This window comes from Ornithorhynchus anatinus, chromosome 21 (genome assembly GCF_004115215.2).
Source record: "Ornithorhynchus anatinus isolate Pmale09 chromosome 21, mOrnAna1.pri.v4, whole genome shotgun sequence".
Taxonomy (NCBI): Eukaryota; Metazoa; Chordata; class Mammalia; order Monotremata; family Ornithorhynchidae; genus Ornithorhynchus; species Ornithorhynchus anatinus.
In genome coordinates this window covers 1,712,290-1,729,614 of record NC_041748.1, presented here as the reverse complement: position 1 = coordinate 1,729,614, position 17,325 = coordinate 1,712,290, and the positions used below count along the sequence as shown (strand labels likewise).

At 54.4% G+C, this 17,325-nt stretch overlaps 1 protein-coding gene across 1 annotated transcript; it reads left to right on the top strand.

Moving 5' to 3' along the window:
- The first annotated feature begins 2,034 nt into the window (after positions 1–2,034).
- Positions 2,035–9,022, top strand: LOC114806173 (BPI fold-containing family A member 1-like). Its single transcript, XM_029049555.1, has 7 exons — positions 2,035–2,152; positions 3,283–3,442; positions 3,523–3,630; positions 4,407–4,556; positions 5,916–6,000; positions 7,171–7,234; positions 8,982–9,022. Exons 1-7 carry the CDS (start codon positions 2,035–2,037, stop codon positions 9,020–9,022), a joined length of 726 nt encoding a protein of 241 aa, XP_028905388.1.
- Positions 9,023–17,325: the final 8,303 nt, after the last annotated feature.

Genomic DNA, 17,325 nt, shown 5'->3' with positions numbered 1-17,325 from the left:
CGAACGTTTAGCACGGCACTCTGCACCCAATAGGAGCTCCCTAAATACTTCCGATTTCTCCTCGCGGGCAGGGAACGTATCTCCTGCCCCTCTTGTCCTCTCCCGAGCGTTTAGTACCGTGTCCCGCTCCGGGTAAGCGCTCAATAAATACCTACTGATCGAGAGCTTGTTGTGGGCAGGGAATACGTCCGTTATATTGTTCTTTTCTCCTCTCTCAAGAGCTCAGTCCAGTGCTCTGCACACAGTAAGCGCTCGATAAATACAAGTGACTGCCCGAGACACCCCGAAGATGCCTTCGGGAAGGGCGGCGCCGGATGAAATACCACAGATTGATAGATGGGTAGACTCACTGAGGGCTGGGATCGCGTCCGCTGATTCTATCGGACCCTCCCAGCCGCTCAGTACAGTGCTCCGCGCAGAGTGGAGCTCAGTAAATACCAACGACCGACGCAGAGTAGGCTCGTTGAGGGCGGCGACCGTGTCTGCTGACTCCGTCGGACTCTCCCAAGTGCTCAGTCCAGTGCTCGGCAGGCAGTAGGCGCTCCCCAAACGCCCCCCGAACCATGGATTAGTGGACGCCCCCTCATCCCCGTCCAACGACTTCGTCCATTTGCCTCCGAGAGCGTTGAGTAAGAAGGCCGGCTCCCAGTCGTCGTCCTCATTCGTAAATCAATCTCTCAACGTGACGTCCGATCGGAAAGTATTTACTTTGGAAGGAGCTGAAAGATGCCATTTGATTTCTCGCCCTGCGTTGGCTAATAGGGGATCCCATCAGGAATTTCATTTCCTGCTTCCCGGGGTCGATTTGGGGTATATAAGGAAAGATGCAACTAAGAGGGGCAGGAGAGGAAGAAAGAGCTTCTAGAAGCCTCGGAAAGGTCGTCTCGGAGATTCAGGTATAAAAACGCTCGAAAATTGCTCCCTGTCTTGGGCTACGGGTTGCTTCGGTTTTGCGAGAGAAGCAGCGTGGCTCAGTGGAAAGAGCCCGGGCTTGGGAGTCAGAGGTTATGGGTTCGAATGCCGGCTCTGCTACCCGTCAGCTGTGTGACCGTGGGCAAGTCACTTCACTTCTCGGTGCCTCAGTCACCTCATCTGGAAAATGGGGATTAACTGGGAGCCTCACGTGGAACAACCTGATGACCCCGTATCTCCCCCAGCGCTTAGAACAGTGCTCGGCACGTAGTAAGCGCTTAACAGATACCAACATTGTTGTAGAGAAGCAGCGTGGCTCAGCGGGTTGAGCCCGGGCTTGGGAGTCCGAGGTCATGGGTTCTAATCCCCGCTCCGCCGCTTGCCAGCTGTGTGACTTTGGGCAAGGCACTTCACTTCTCTGGGCCTCAGTGACCTCATCTGGAAAATGGGGATGAACACTGTGAGCCCCATGTGGGGTTCCCCGATCCCCTTGTATCCCCCAGCGCTTAGAACAGTGCTTGGCATATAGTAAGCGCTTAACAAATACTACCATTTATTTCTTTTGACGGTATTTGTTAAGCACTCACTACGTGTCAAATACTGTTCTAGGCGCCAGAGTGGGTACGAGCTAATCGGGTCGGACTCAGTAGTGAAGTGAAGTGACTCGCCCACAGTCCCACAGCCGACAAGTGGCAGAGCGGGGATTCGAACTCATGACTTCTGACTCCCAAGCCCGGGCTCTTTCCACTGAGCCACGCTGCTTCTCTCTTTACTAAGCGCTTACTCTGTGCCAGTAGAAAGAGCCCGGGCTTGGGAGTCAGAGGTCACGGGTTCCAATCCCGGTTCCGCCGCTTGCCAGCTGGGTGACCCTGGGCCAGTCGCTTCACTTCTCTGGGCCTCAGTTCCCTCATCTGTCAAATGGGGATAAAGACGGCGAGCCCCTCGGGGGACGGCCCGGTGACCCCGGACCTCCCCCAGCGCTTAGAACGGTGCTGGGCCCACCATTATCATTACAAAGTGTTGGCACTGTACTGAGCGTTAATACCAGCGATGGACTGATGGATTCTCCTTCTGTGTCCGCGCCCTCCGCCGGCAGCAGACCACCCCCGTCCCGTGTCGGGAATGAAGATGTTCCACTTTTGGGGTCTCCTCAGCTGCTCCTTGCTCTTGGGGGCAACAGCTCAACTCCCGCTCCCCACCGGTCCTCCACCGCCCAGCCTTGGGACGGATCTGGTAGACGGTAAGTTTTGGGGTGACCCTCTCTCTGCCACCGTCCCCAGACACTTCTCTCCCAAACCCCTCCCTCCTACCCTTTTTGTTAGGCGCTCACTACGTGCCGGGCGCCGTACTAAGCCCTTGGGCGGGGGGGGGGGGGGGGAGATACGAGCTAATCCGGTTGGACTCGGTCCCTCTCTCACATGGGGGTCTCAGGGGATGAAGACCCTTTTTTGCGCTTGGTCAATCGCAGTCGAGGGATTCTGGGTTGATCACGCTTGAGGGATTCCGGGTAGATCACGGTCAGGGGATTCGGGATTGATCGCACCCAAGGGGTTCTGGGTAGATCACGGTCAAGGGATTCGGGGTAGATCACATTCGAGGGATACCGGGTCGATCACACTCGAGGGATTCTGAGTCGATCTCACTCGAGGGATCCTGGGTCGATCACAGTCAAGGGATTTGGGGTTGATCGCACTCAAGGGATTCTGGGTTGATCACACCCAAGGGATTCGGGGTAGATCGCGCTTGAGGGATTTTGGGTTGATGGCACTTGAGCGGTTCTGGGTCGATCACACTCAAGGGACTCTGGGTTGATTCATTCATTCAATCAATCGTATCTTTTGAGCGCTCACGATGTGCAGAGCACTGTACTAAGCGCTTGGAACGGACAGTTCGGCAACAGAGAGAGAGACGGTCCCTGCCCAATAATGGAGTTGATCATACTCAGGGGATTCGGGTAGATCACACTCAAGGGATTCTGAGAATAATAATAATAATGATAATAATGGTATTTGTCAAGCGCTTGCTATGTGCCAAGCACCGTTCTAAGCGCCGGGAGAGATCCAAGGCCATCAGATTGTCCCCCGTGGGGCTCCCAGGCCTCATCCCCATTTGACAGCTGAGGTCCCTGAGGCCCAGAGGAGCGAAGTGACCGGCCCCGAGTCACACAGCCGATACGCGGCGAAGGCGGGATCAGAACCCCCGACCTCCGACTCCCCAGCCCGGCCTCTTTCCCCTGAGCCCCGCTGCTCTCCGGGGGGAACGCCACCGGGGGTAGACGAGGTTGGGAGGGCATTTTCCCAGGTGATTATCGGGTGACTCCGGGTGAGGCGAAGGAGCGCAAGCCCAGCGGCCTCTGGGATCCTTCTCCAGGGTTGAGCCGGGGCCTTCTTCGCTTGGATCTGGCTGGAATCCTCCAGAAGCTGCCTCTGTTGGATTCTCTGCTGAATGAGGGGACCCCCTCTGGGGGACTCCTGGGGGGTCTCCTCCCGAAAGTCATCAAGCTGCTGCCCGGCCTGGAAGATCTCGTTGGGTGAGCGACACCCCCCGGGGACGAGGGAGAGGGGGGAAGGAGGGCGCCCGGGTCCCCCTGACGGTCTCCGCCGTCGGCAGGATCAAGGTCGCCGACGGTCGCCTCCTCCAGATCGTCCTCCATCACACTCCGGACGGACACCGGCTCCTCGCGAGGATCCCGCTCAGCCTGGTCCTCAGCGTCCAAACGTGAGTCGGCCGGGGCGCCGCGGGCCACGCGTTGCGCTGGGCGCTGCGGGGAGGGTGGGGTCGTGCGCCTGTGCCTTCCAAGCGCTCAATAAATACGATCGAAGGAACGAATCCGACCAGAAACAGTCCCTGACCAGCCCAGAATTCCCAGGGAAAAGGCCTAGTGGGTAGAACCCGAGGCCCGGGCGTCAGAAGGACCTGCCGTTTGACCTCGGGCTGGTCGTTTCCCTTCTCTGGTCCTCAGTTACCTCATCCGTAACGTCTACCCCGAGGGTTTAGAACAACGCCGGTCACAGAGCACGCGCTTAAGAAATATCGTCAGCAATAATCATGACGAAAGCATTTATTAAGCGCTTACTATGTGCCCAGCACGGTAATACACTCTTACAAAGCGTCCCACGCTGCGCTTAGCGCTGGGGGATAGACGAGATAATCAGGGAGGACGCGGTTCGTTACCAATCCGAGGGGTAATGGGGGAGGCGCAGAGAGGTTGATGGCCTGCCCGACGGCACCCAGCAACCGGAGCCTAGAACTCCTTTCCTGCTCTAGCCGTAGCCCGTGAATCCGTCGACCCCGTCCGACCGGACCCTCCCAAGCGCTCAGTACAGCGCTCCGCACCCAGTCGGCTCTCCATCAGTACGACCGATAAGGGGGCGGGCGAAGGGGGATGGAATTTCCATTTTCCCGTCGGGGAGGCCGAGGCCTAGAGAAGGAAGGCGACGGCAGGCCGGGGGGGGATCGTCCGGCCGGCCGGCGCAGTCCATCCTCTCCCCCAGGCCCCTCACCGGACAGTTAATCGAGCTGGGCGTTAGGCTGGACGTCGTCGTGACCCTGAAGGTGGAGAAAGACGCCAGCGGGAAGACCTCGCTGGTGGTGGGAGATTGCGGCAACGACCCCGCCAGCTTAAATATCACACTTCTCAACGGGTGAGTGTCTCCGGGGGGCGGGCGGGGGGCTCCCACTCCCAGCCCCCAGCTCCTCCTCCACATTCAGCCCGTCATCATCATCATCGTAATAACGTTGGTATCTGTTAAGCGCTTACTATGTGCAGAGCACCGTTCTAAGCGCTGGGGGAGATACAGGGTGATCAGGTCGTCCCACGTGAGGCTCACGGTTAATCCCCATTTTCCAGATGAGGGAACTGAGGCCCAGAGAAGTGAAGTGACTCGCCCACGGTCACTCAGCTGATAAGTGGCAGAGCCGGGATTCGAACCCGTGACCTCTGACTCCCACGCCCAGGCTCTTTCCGCTGAGCCACGCTGCTCGCTGTGCGGGATAAATATTATCACCATCATCGTCGTCGTCACCGCCATTATCCTCTGGCCTGCAGTGTCGTCCTCTAGACCGTCATCGACTCCTCTTGGGCCGGGACTACGTCTGTTTGCTGCGCTTTTGGACTCTCCCAAGCGCTGAGTACAGCGCTTTGCACGCAGTGAGCGCTCAATCGATAGGATTGAATGAATTGTTATTATTATCGTGACGTTGTCGTTAGAATTGTTATCAACATCATCATCACTATACGATGCCGGGCCTGGGAGTCAAAGGATGTGGGTTCCGATGCCGGTTCCGCCGCTTGTCTGCTGAGTGACTTGGGGCAAGCCGCTTCACTTCTCTGTGCCTCCGTTCCCTCATCTGGAAAATGGGGATTGAGACTGTGAGCCCCACGTGGGACAATCTGATTCCCTGTATCTCCCCCAGCGCTTAGAACAGTGCCTGGCACATAGTAAGCGCCTAATAAATACCGTCCTTATACATATTATTATCCTGAACATTTCTATCGTCATCCTCATTACTGTTATTGTCATTAACATCCTCATTATTATTATATTATCGTCATTATCATCCTCGTTATTGAGAAGCGGCATGGCCTGGTGGCAAGAGGCCGGGCTTGGGAGTCAGCGGCCATGGGTTCTAATCCCTCCTCCGCCACTTGTCTGCTCTGCGACCTTGGGCAAGTCACTTCACTTCTCTGGGCCCCAGTGACCTCATCTGGAAAATGGGGATAAAGCCTGGGAGTCCCATGTGGGACCACCTGATTACTTGTATCTCCCCCCGCGCTTAGAACTGTGCTCAGCACATAGTAAGCGCTCAACAAATGCCATGATTAGTATTGTTATCATTATCTTCATCGTTATCATGATATTTTTATCATTATTATTATCAGATCCTCTGACTCCCAGGCCCCGGGTTCTTTCCCAGGGCTAGGAGGTGCTCGTTTACATACTTCTAATTATTTGGGTCTCTTATTTTTACCGAAAACTGAATGTCCGCTCTTTCTTTTCAAGCTCCCTCCCAGAAGCGGCTAACGCTTTGGTGAATAACCTGACCGGCATCCTAGACGACGTTCTCCCGAAGCTGGTGCAGGATAAAGTAGGTCATTCTGATCCCAAATCCCCTCTTCACGGTGGTGGTTAAGCGCTCACTACGTACCAGGCACTGTACTAAGCGCCGGAGGAGATCCAAACGATTCAGGATGGACACGGTCCCTGGCCCACATGGGGCTCAAGGCCTAAAGTAGGAGGGAGGACAGGGATTGAAACCCTTTTGGGCAGACTGTTGTGTTTTTAGGGTATTTGGGAAGCGCTTTCTCCGTGCCGGGCACTGTACTAATCGTTAGATGGATACGCGCTAAACAGATTGGACGTAGCCCATGTGCGTGGCTCAGCGGAAAGAGCCCGGGCTTCGGAGTCATAGGTCATGGGGTCGACTCCCGGCTCTGCCACTTGTCAGCTGTGTGACTGTGGGCGAGTCACTTCACTTCTCTGGGCCTCAGTCACCTCATCTGTAAAATGGGGATTAACCGGGAGCCTCACGTGGGACAACCCCGTATCTCCCCCAGCGCTTAGAACAGTGCTCTGCACATAGTAAGCGCTTGACAAAGACCAACATTATTATCCGCGTTCGGCAGATGAGCTAACCGAGGCACAGAGGAGTGAAGTGATCGTGCGAGCTCCCGCAGCGGACGAGCGGCGGAGCCGGGATTAGAACCCAGGTCCTTCGGACTCCCAGGCCCCGGGGAGGGTCTAACCACTAGGCCAGCCTCCTTCTCTAAGAGGAGTGAAGTGACTGGCCCAAGATCACCCAGCAGACAAGTGACAGAGACAGGATTAGAACCCGCGTCCTCCGTCGCCCAGACCGGACCTCTATCCATTAGGCCGCACGGCTGACCCCGGATCGCTGAGCGATTTATCGGCTGACGGAAAAGATCGAAGGGAGAAAACATTCAGGTTGAGGAAAGCAGAGAGGCCTAGTAGAAAGAGCACGGGTTTGGGAGTCAGAAGGTCCTGGGTTCTAATCCCTGTCCCCCGCCCCCGTCTGCTGTGTGAGCTTGGGCAAATCGCTCCATTTCTCTGCGCCTCAGTTCCTTCGTCTGTCAAATGGGGATGAAGACCGTGAGCCCCATGTGGGACAGGGTCTGGGTCCAACCCGATTAGCCCGCATCTCCCCCAGCGCTCGGCACAGTGCTCTGCTCACAGTAAGCGCTCAGTAATTACGATCGAATGAACGAATGAAGCTCTCTGGTTTGAATTCGTGTTTCAGGTATGTCCCTTGGTCAACAAGGCCCTGACCCTCTTGGACAACTCCCTGCTCAACGACCTGACTGGTGAGGAGATTCTTCTTTCTTGCTCCCCTGGTTCGAAACCCCTCGGCCCCGTCACCCCCAGACACCCCGCCTCCCCCACAGTGCTCTGAGCTCATCTCTAGGCTGTCAGCTCGTCGTGGGCGGGGAAGGTGTCTGTTTCTTGTTGTTCTGGCCTCTCCCAAGCGCTTAGTCCAGTGCTCTGCACACACTAAGTGCTCAATAAATACGACTGACTGACGGTGAAGGTCAGCGTGGCTCCCCGACATCTGTTGGGGTTTCGGCTGTCATCCTCTCCGGACACTTTCTTTTCCTCCTCCTCCCTTTCCTCCTCCTCCTCCTCCTCCTCCTCCCCCTCTTCCCTCTTCTTTCTTCTCCTCCTCCCTTTCCTCCTCCACCTCCTTCCCTCTTCTTTCTTCTCCTCCCTTTCCTCCTCTTCCTCCCTGTCTTCTTTCTTCACCTCTTTTTCCTCCTCCTTCTTCTCCTCCTCCCTCTTCTCCTCCTCCTCCTTCCTCCCCCTCTTCCCTCCTCTTTCTTCTCTTCCTCCCTTTCCTCCTCCTCTTCCCCCCTCTTCCCTCCCCTTTCTCCTGCTCCTGCTCCTTCTCATCTTCTTCCTCCCTCTCTTCCCTCCTCTTTCTTCTCTTCCTCTCCTCCTCCTCTTTCCCTTCTCTTCTCTCCCCTTTCTCTTCCTCCTCCTCCTTCTCGTCTTCCTCCTCCCTCTCTTCCCTCCTCTTTCTTCTCTTCCTCCCTTTCCTCCTCCTCTTCCCCCCCTTCCCTCCCCTTTCTCCTTCTCCTCATCTTCCTCCTCCCTCTCTTCCCTCCTCCTTTCTCCTCAGCCTCCCTTTTCTCCCCTTCGCCCGCCCTCCCTTCCTCATTCTTCACCTTCTTCTTCCCTCCTACCCATCCCTCATCTCCCCCTCACCATCCTCCTCCTCCTCTTTTTTTATGGTATTGGTTAAGCGCTTACTATGTGGCAGATACTGTACTAAACATCCGGGTAGATACATGTGTACATATCCGAAATTTACTTATTTATGTCAATGTCTCTCTCCCCCCTCTAGACTGTAAACTCCTTGTGGGCAGGGAATTTGTCTTATTGTCCTCTCCCAAGCGCTTAGTACAGTGCTCTGCACACAGAGCCCAATAAACACGATCGAATGAATGAACGAATACAAGATCGTCATGTTGGACCCGGTCCCCGACCCACGTCGGACTCCCAATCTTCATCCCCATTTTCCAGACGAGGGAACGAAGGCGCAGAGAAGTGAAACGACTTCCCCAGCTCACACAGGAGACAAGTAACAGAGTCAGGATTAGAACCCAGGTCCTCCTGACTCCCAAGCCCGGACTCTAGCCGCTAGGCCACACCATTTCTTCTCTTCCCCCTCTTCTTCCTTCCTCCCAGCCTTCCATCTGCATCAGTCAATCGATCAACCACTCAATCCGTAATACCTTTTCATTCATTCAATAGCATCTATTGAGCGCTTCCTGTGTGCAGAGCACTGTACTGAGCGCTCGGGGGAGTCCAATGCAACCGAATCGATAGATACGATCCCTCCCTTCTGGGAGTTTACAGTCTATCAATCAATTAGTCACATACTGCCTGCAGTAGGACGTATATTAGCGGCAGTGGTATTTTTTGAGCGCCTACTGTGTGCAGAGCACTGTACTAGGCGCTGGGAGAGCGTAGACTGGCAGGAATTAATCACGGTCCCTAGCCATCCAAGGGGTTCACGATCTAATGCGGTGTGATGTCCGCTCTTCACGTCAGATCAACTACTGAAGGGGCTCTCAGCCAACATTACAATCTGAATTTTCCCGGGGCAGAGGCCGTTTCACCAGAGCCGGTAAGAGATATATTTCTTTGTTATCCCGGACAAGAACTCCGGAACGAATTCGGTGCTTTCCCCGTCCGTCCCGAGGGGAAAGGGAGAACAGGGATCGAATCCCCGTTTGACGGATGAGGAGAATGAGGCCCAGAGAAGCGAAGTGACTTCTGGATTTTTCAGATTTGGCATCTGCCGCTACCTCGCCTCCACTCCCGCCCAGAAGACTCACGAATCCCCGGATTGGCTGACTTCGAACCCAGATCTCAACGCAGCTGATTTGATGTAGACTAGATCTTTCCCGAATCACGATTCCTCTTTCCCCAACCGGGTCGGGTACTCGGAACTCTGTGTATTTCTCCTCTGCCAATAAACCTTCTCCTCTCTCTAAATCAGTCGATCCGTGGTATTTATTGAGCGCTTACTATGCGCAGAGCACTGGACCGAGCCCTTGGGAGAATCCAAAAGAGGATGAGCAGACGCGTTCCCTGCCCGTTACGAGCTGACGGCCTAAACCGGAATTGACCTTTCTGGATCTTTCTGGAAGCCCGGTTCCTCTTTCCCTAACTGGATCCGGGATGTGAGCTCCCTGCCGGGACTTGGAATGCCGTGCACTTCTCCTCTGCCGATAAATATTCCCCCCTCTCCAGGTCGGTCGCGGATCTGTCGTTTTCACTGCAGAGCGAGAGAGGAGCTCTGATCATCCCTCCTGCGTTGCTCAATCCATCGATTCATCAATCAACCCATCCTATTTACTGAGCGCTTACTGTGTGCAGAGCACTGGACTAAGCACTGGGGAGAGCCCGATACAACGGGCACAGTGAGCTGACGGTCTGTTAAGCGCTTACTTTGTGCCAGGCACTGTACTGAGCGCTGGGGTGGATGCAGGCTAATCAAGTGGGACACGGTTCCCTTCCCACACAGGGTTCACGGTCTTCACCCCCACTGTACAGATGAAGGAACTGAGGCCCAGAGAAGTGAGGTGACTTGCCCGAGGTCGCACAGCAGACAGGTGGCGGAGTCGGGATTAGAACCCAGGTCCTTCGGACTCCCAGGCCCGGGCTCTACCCACTAAGCCAGGCTTAGAAACCTAATAAACCCGGAAATCCTGGGCTTTGGAGTGGTTAAACGTGGCACCAGAAAAAGCAGGTTAATGGTCAATTAGAATAATAATAAGAAGAAGAAAAACAATCATAACAGTTATGGCATTTACCAAGCGTGTACTAGGTGTAAAGCACCGTGTTGGGCACTGGGACAGTCATTCGATCGTATTTCTTGAGCACTTACCGTGGCAGAGAGATGTACTAAGCGCTTGGGAGAGTCCAGTAGATCAAGAAACAGACACATTCACCCCCCACAGAGAGCTGACAGTCTAGAGGGGGAGACAGACATGAATAGAAAGAAAATTAATATTAAAAATGATTATAAACACATACATTACAGACGTAAGGATTAAATACAATACGACCAGATCGGACCCGGGCCCTGTCCCGCGTAGGGCTCGCAGTTGAAAGAGGAAGGAGATTTCAATCCCTGTTTTGCAGGTGAGGAAACTGAGGTCCGGAGAAGTGAAGTGACTTACCCAAGGTCACACTGCAGGCAAACGGTGATGATGATGGTATTTGTAAGTGGCAGAGCCAGGATTAAAACCCAGGTCCTCTGACCGCCAGACCTGGGCTCTTTTTTTTTTTTAATGGTATTTTGTTAAGTGCTTGCTTTGTGCCAAGCACTGTTCACAGCACTGGGGGAGATACAAGGTTGGACACAGCCCCAGTTCCACACGGGGCTCCTGGTCAGAGGAGAAGAGAGTATTAGGCGGCTCCGCTTCTCTAGTTCTGAAGTTAAATGGAGAATTCACCCAAGTATTAGGATCGTCTTCCGTTTGTTCCGTGTTTTTCCAATTCTCCTTATTTGAGAAGCGGAAAGAGCCCGGGCCTGGGAGGCAGAGGACCTGGGTTCTAATCCCGGCTCCGCCACCTGTCCGCTCTGTGACCTCGGACGAGTCACTTCTCTTCTCTGGACCTCAGTTCCCTCATCTGCAAAATGGGGAGTCCATCCCCGCTCTCCTTCCTACTTAGACCGTGAGCCCCATGCGGGGCCTGATTATCTTGTCTCTACCCCAGCGCTTGGAACAGTGCAGGGCACGTAGTAAGCGCTTAGCCGGGGAAGCGGATGGAGAAGGGGCCTGGGAATCAAAAGGTCAGGGGTTCTAATCCCAGCTCCGCCACTCGTCTGCAGCGTGACCTTGGGCCGGTCACTTCGCTTCTCTGGGCCTCGGTTCCCTCATCTGGAAAATGGGGATCCAGACTGGGAGCCCCACTTGGGACAGGGACCGTGTCCGAGCCGATTTCTAGAGGAGCGGCGCGGCTCGGTGGAAAGAGCCCGGGCTCGGGAGTCAGAGGTCATGGGTTCGGATCCCAGCTCCGCCACTTCTCAGCTGTGTGACTGTGGGCGAGTCACGTCACTTCTCTCTGCCTCGGTTACCCCATCTGAAAACTGGGGATGAAGACTGTGAGCCCCGTGTGGGACAACCCGATGACCCTTAGAACAGTGCTCTGCACATAGTAAGCGCTTAACAAATAGCAACGTTATTATTATTATCATTATCCACCCCAGGGCTCAGCACAGTGCCTGGCGCGCAGTAAACCATCCCAAATCCCACAGTCATTATTATTAACAAATACTATTATTTTATTTAGCATTTAATTTAATATTTAATGATAATGATGATCTGGGCTCCAAAAACGGCACCTCCGAAGTTCCTTAATTATTAGCAGGCTTGATCATTAATTCCTTTGGGAATAAGGATCTTAAAATATCATCTCTTTCCAGGCTTGCTGTGTGATTTCCCTGACACGTTTGCATGAATCCAATCTAACCAGCAAAGGGGAGATCTCTCCTCATCTAAATAGCAAACAGAAAAGCTCTGCCAATCTAAATAGCGAAGGGGCTGCCTGCTAATCTAAACAACGAGAAAGAAAACTATGGCAAACTAATTCTCTACTCATCTATAGAGCAAACAAGCTCCCTTCTAATCTAAATGGCAAATAAACTGGCCCTTAATGGAAACAGCAAAGGGAATTTCTTTGCTAAAGTAAATGGAAAACTATCTCTGCATCTAAAAGGCAAACAATTCCTCGGCCAGCCCTAGTAGCGAGCAAAATCTCTCCAAACGACACCGTCCATCTGCTAATCTGGACTTTCCAAGCGCTTAGTACAGTGCTCTGCACATCGTAAGCGCTCAATAAATACTATGGAATGAATGAATAATCTAAGTAGCAACCGGAATCCTTTGGCTCCACTAAATCAAAGATTTAATAATAATAATAACGTTGGTATTTGTGAAGCGCTTACTATGTGCAGAGCACTGTTCTAAGCGCTGGGGTATACAGGGTAATCAGGTTGTCCCGCATGAGGCTCCCAGTTTTAATCCCCATTTTACAGATGAGGTAACTGAGGCACAGAGAAGTGAAGTGACTTGCCCACAGTCACACAGCTGACAAGTGGCAGAGCTGGGATTCGAACCCATTTCACTCACTTTTCAACCCATCGATCAATCCATCATCAGGAGTTGTGGAGTGCATACTATGTGCAGAGCACCCCGCTACTGAACCTGGAGAAGCAGTGGGGCCTGATGGTTAGAGGACCGGCCTGGGAGACCCGGGACCTGGGTTCTAATCCCTTTCTGCGCCTTGTCTGATGGGCGGGTCAGCGCTTGGAACAGCGCTCTGCACATAGTAAGCGCTTAATAAATGCCATCATTATTATTATAGAACAGCGCTCTGCACATAGTAAGCGCTTAATAAATGCCATCATTATTATTATGATCACTTCTCTGGGCCTCGGTTCCTTCATCTGTAAAATGGGGAGGGAGGCCGTGAGCCCCACGTGGGACGGGGGCTGTGTCCAACCCGCTTGGCTTGGATCTACCCCGGCGCTTGATACAGTTCTCGGCCCATAGTAAGCGCTTAACAAATACCATAATTTATTATTATTACTGTTGGGGGAAAAAACCTCTTGGAGGAGAGGGCGTTTGAAGGCTTTGAAGACGGGAGAAAGCGATCGTCCGGCCGATGCGAAAGGGGAGCGCGTTCCATCCGTTCTTTCATTCGTTCGATCGTATTGAGCGCTTACTCTGTGCAAGCACTGTACTAGGCCAGAGGCGGGACTCAATTAAAGCCCTTGATCAGTGGCTCCATCTTAATAATAATAATGTTGGTATTTGTTAAGCGCTTACTATGTGCAGGGCACTGTTCTAAGCGCTGGGGGAGATACAGGGTCATCAGGTTGTCCCACGTGAGGCTCACAGTTAATCCCCATTTTTCAGGTCACTGAGGCCCAGAGAAGTGAAGCGACTCGCCCACAGTCACACAGCTGACGAGTGGCAGAGCCGGGAGTCGAACTCACGACCTCTGACTCCGAAGCCCGGGCTCTTTCCACTGAGCCACGATCTTACCTCACCTCGCTGCTCTCCCACTCCGACCCAGGATTAATGGGTTAGGAGTGCGGATGGAGAGGAAAGGGCAGGTCTTAGCGAGGTCACGGAGCTTGAACCGACAGGATTTAGCGAGAGGTTGAATATGTGGGTTGACTGGGAGAGAGGAATCCAGGAGAATGCCAAAGTTACGGGCCTGGGAGACAGGAGGGATGGAGGCGCCGTCTACGGAAAACCGGGGGGGGGGGAGGACAAGGTTCGGGTGGAAGACGAGGAGCTCTGTTTTGGACGTGTTAAACTCGAGGGGTGGGGAGGACATCCGAGGAGAGCCGTCCCGGAGGCGGGAGGAGATGCGAGACGGCAGGGCCGGAGATGGAGATTTGGGAATCATCCCGCACAGAGGTGGGAGTTGAAGCCGTGGGAGCGGATGAGTTCTCCCAGGAACGGGGTGGAGATGGAGAAGGGGGCCCAGACCCCCACAGTTAGAGGGCGGGAGGCGGAGGAGGAGCCCCCAGAAGAGACGGAGGACGAGCGGAGGGATAGGAGGAGAACCAGGAGAGGACAGAGTCGGTGAAACCGAGGAAGCTCTACTTCGACGGGGCTCTAATTCCTGCCCTCGAAGAGCTGACAATCCATCCAGCAATCAGTAGCATCTACTGAGCACCCACCGCGTGCAGAGCACCGTCCGGAGCGCTCGGGTGAGTTCAACGGGGCCGTGATCCCTGCCCTCGAGAAGCTGACAATCTCGCCGTCTATGCAGCCTTCCCTCCCTCTTCGGGAAGGCTAAAGGGGTAATAGGGGAATGACGGTATTTTTGAAGCGCTCACTATGAGTCGAGCGCTGTGCTAAGGACTGCGTGAGAAGCAGCGTGATGTCGTGGATGGAAAACAGGCCTGGGCGTCAGAGGAACTTGCGTTCTCCTCCCTTTGTCTTCTACGTGACCTTGGGCCAGTCACTTTACTTCCCCGTGCCTCAGTTACCTCATCCTAAAACGGGGGTTAAGACCGTGAGCCCCACGTGGGACGGGGACGGCGTCCAGCCCGATTAACTCCCACCCGCCCCGACGCTTAGAACGGGGCTCGACGCTTAGTGAGCGCTTAACACATAGCACGTCGGCGATAGGATGGACACAGCCCCCGTCCCCCTTGGGACCCCCAGACGGAGGGGGTCTCGGTCGTTACCGAAAGCAAACAAGCCGTGAAAAGACCGTGGGCTGTGAGCCGGTGACTGTCATCTTCCTTCCCTCATTTTCCCTCCGCACGGCAAACACCCTCCAACGTTTTCTGTCAGCCCAGTACCTCGATAAAAGCGAACACCCCACCGTCCATCGCGCCACCCGTGGTATTTATTGAGCGCTTCCTATGCGCCCGGCCCTGTCCTAAGCGCTTGGGAGAGCCCAATCCAACGGAATTAGGAGTTACGGTTCCCGGCCCGTGGCGAGCCGACAGTCTAGAGGGCTTAGGTTAGACTGTAAGCCCGTCGATGGGCAGGGATCGTCTCTATCTGTTGCCGGATTGTCCCTTCCAAGCGCTTAGTACAGTGCTCTGCACATAGTAAGCGCTCCATAAATACTATTGAATGAATGAATAGGTTCGGGTGGAGGCCCGGTCTGGCGGATAATGACTTCAGAGCCTGATCGAAGGCGCTTCTCCTCCAAGCGGCGCAGATTGTGGCCTGTTAGGTGATGGCTGTCAGCGACCGGGTGGCTCAGCGGAAAGAGCCCGGGCTTGGGAGTCAGAGGTCATGGGTTCGAATTCCAGCTCCGCCACTTGTCAGCTGGGTGACCTTAGCTCAGTCACTTCACTTCTCTCAGAGAAGCAGCGTGGCGGATTGGTTAGAACCCGGACCTGGGAGTCCGAGGACCTGGGTTCTCATCCCGGCTCTGCCTCTCGTCTGCTGGGTGACCCTGGGCAAGTCACTCTGCTTCTCTGGGTTTCTGTCAACGTGGCTCAGTGGCAAGAGCAAGGGGTTGGGAGTCAGAGGTCGTGGGTTCTAACCTCTGCTCCGCCACTTGTCTGCTGCGTGACCTTGGGCAAGTCACTTAACTTCCCCGTGCCTCAGTTACCTCATCTGGAAAATGGGGATTAAGACTGTGAGCCTCCCGTGGGACAACCTGATTACCCTGCATCTCCCCCAGCGCTTAGAACAGTGCTCGGCTCATAGTTGGCGCTTAACAGATACCAACATTATCATTATTATTATTATTCTCTGGGCCTCAGTTACCTCATCTGTCAAATGGGGATTACAAGTGTGAGCCCCAAGTGGGACAACCTGTTGACCTTCTATCTACCTCAGCACTTAGAAGAGTGCTTGGCACGAAGTAGTGCTTAGCGAATACCGAAATTATTATTATTACTATTAAAACGGGGGTGAAGGCTGTGAGCCCCATGAGGGGCAAGGACTGTGTCCAGCCTGATGATTTTGTAACTGCCCCAGTGCTTAGTACAGTGCTTGGCACATAATAAGCACTTGAAAACACTATTCTTTTTTTTAAAAAAGAACCAATCTAGACCAACAGCGGGGCCGCTTCAGTCAATCCCACTGTGGGCCGGGATCGTCTCTGTCTATTGCCGAATTATACTTCCCAAGCGCTTAGTACAGCGCTCTGCGCACACTAAGTGCTCAGTAAATACCGAAGAATGACTGAATTAATGAATCAATCATACTTATGGAGCGTCTACTCTGAGCAGGGCACCGTACTGAGCGCCTCGCCAGGAGCAGGACGGTCTGGGAGGAGGACGTCAATCGGTCGGCCAATCGTATTCACTGAGCACTTGCCGCGCGCAGAGCACTGGACTAAGCGCCGGGGAGAGTCCAATACAGCCCCGTAACGCACACGTTCCGTGCCCGCAGCGAGCCGACGGGCTAGAGGGGGAGACGGATGGGAAGAGAAATTAAAAAATGACGGATCTGGACGTAAGGGCCTTGGGGCTGGGAGCGGGGAGATGAAGACGGGGACTTGTTTAGTTTTGTTGTCTCCCCCCTTCTAGACCGTGAGCCCGTTGTTGGGCAGGGGTGGCCTCTATCTGTGGCCCAGTTGGACTTTCCAAGCGCTTACTACAGTGTTCCGCGCGCTCAATAAATACGCCTGAATGACTGAAGGGGCAGGGAGGAGAGAGGATGTGAGAGGCAGGGAGAGGGAAGGAAGGATACGCTTGACCTCCCGGCCATGACGCTCCGTGACTCCCTGACTCCGTCTTAGCCAACTTGCTCGTCTTCTCCCACCGTTCACGCTCAACGGCCGAGCGCCGGGAGGAGCCGGGGTGATTCTTCCCGCCCGGAGATCCTTCCTCCCCAACTTTATTCCGGTTAAGCAGCGTGGCCTGGTGGAAAAAGCCCGGCCTTGGGAGTCAGAGGATGTGGGTTCTCATCCCGGCTCCGCCCCCTGTCAGCTGCGTGACCTTGGGCCAGTCACTTCACTCCTCCGGGCCTCGCTTACCTCATCTGGAAAATGGGGATTGCGACTGTGAGCCCCACAGGGGACAACCTGATCGTCTTGCATCTACCCTGGCCCTTAGAACAGTGCCTGGCACATAGTGAGCGCTCAACAAATACCATAAATTATTATTACGTTCCCTTGCGGCTGCTTTTGATTTGTTTTTTCACGGTATTTGTTCAGCGCTTCCCGTGTGCTAGGCCTTGTTCTGAGCGCTGGGGGAGATTGAAGCTCAGCAGGTTGGACCCAGTCCCTGTCCCACGTGGGGGTCCCAGTCTTCCTCCCCCTTTGACAGATGAGGGAACCGAGGCACAGAGAAACAGTAATGCTCGGGCGATGATTTCTGCGCCGGGCACCGTTCTAAGCGCTGGGGGAGATCCAAGCCCGTTAGGTGGGATCCTGTCCCTGTCCCACCTGG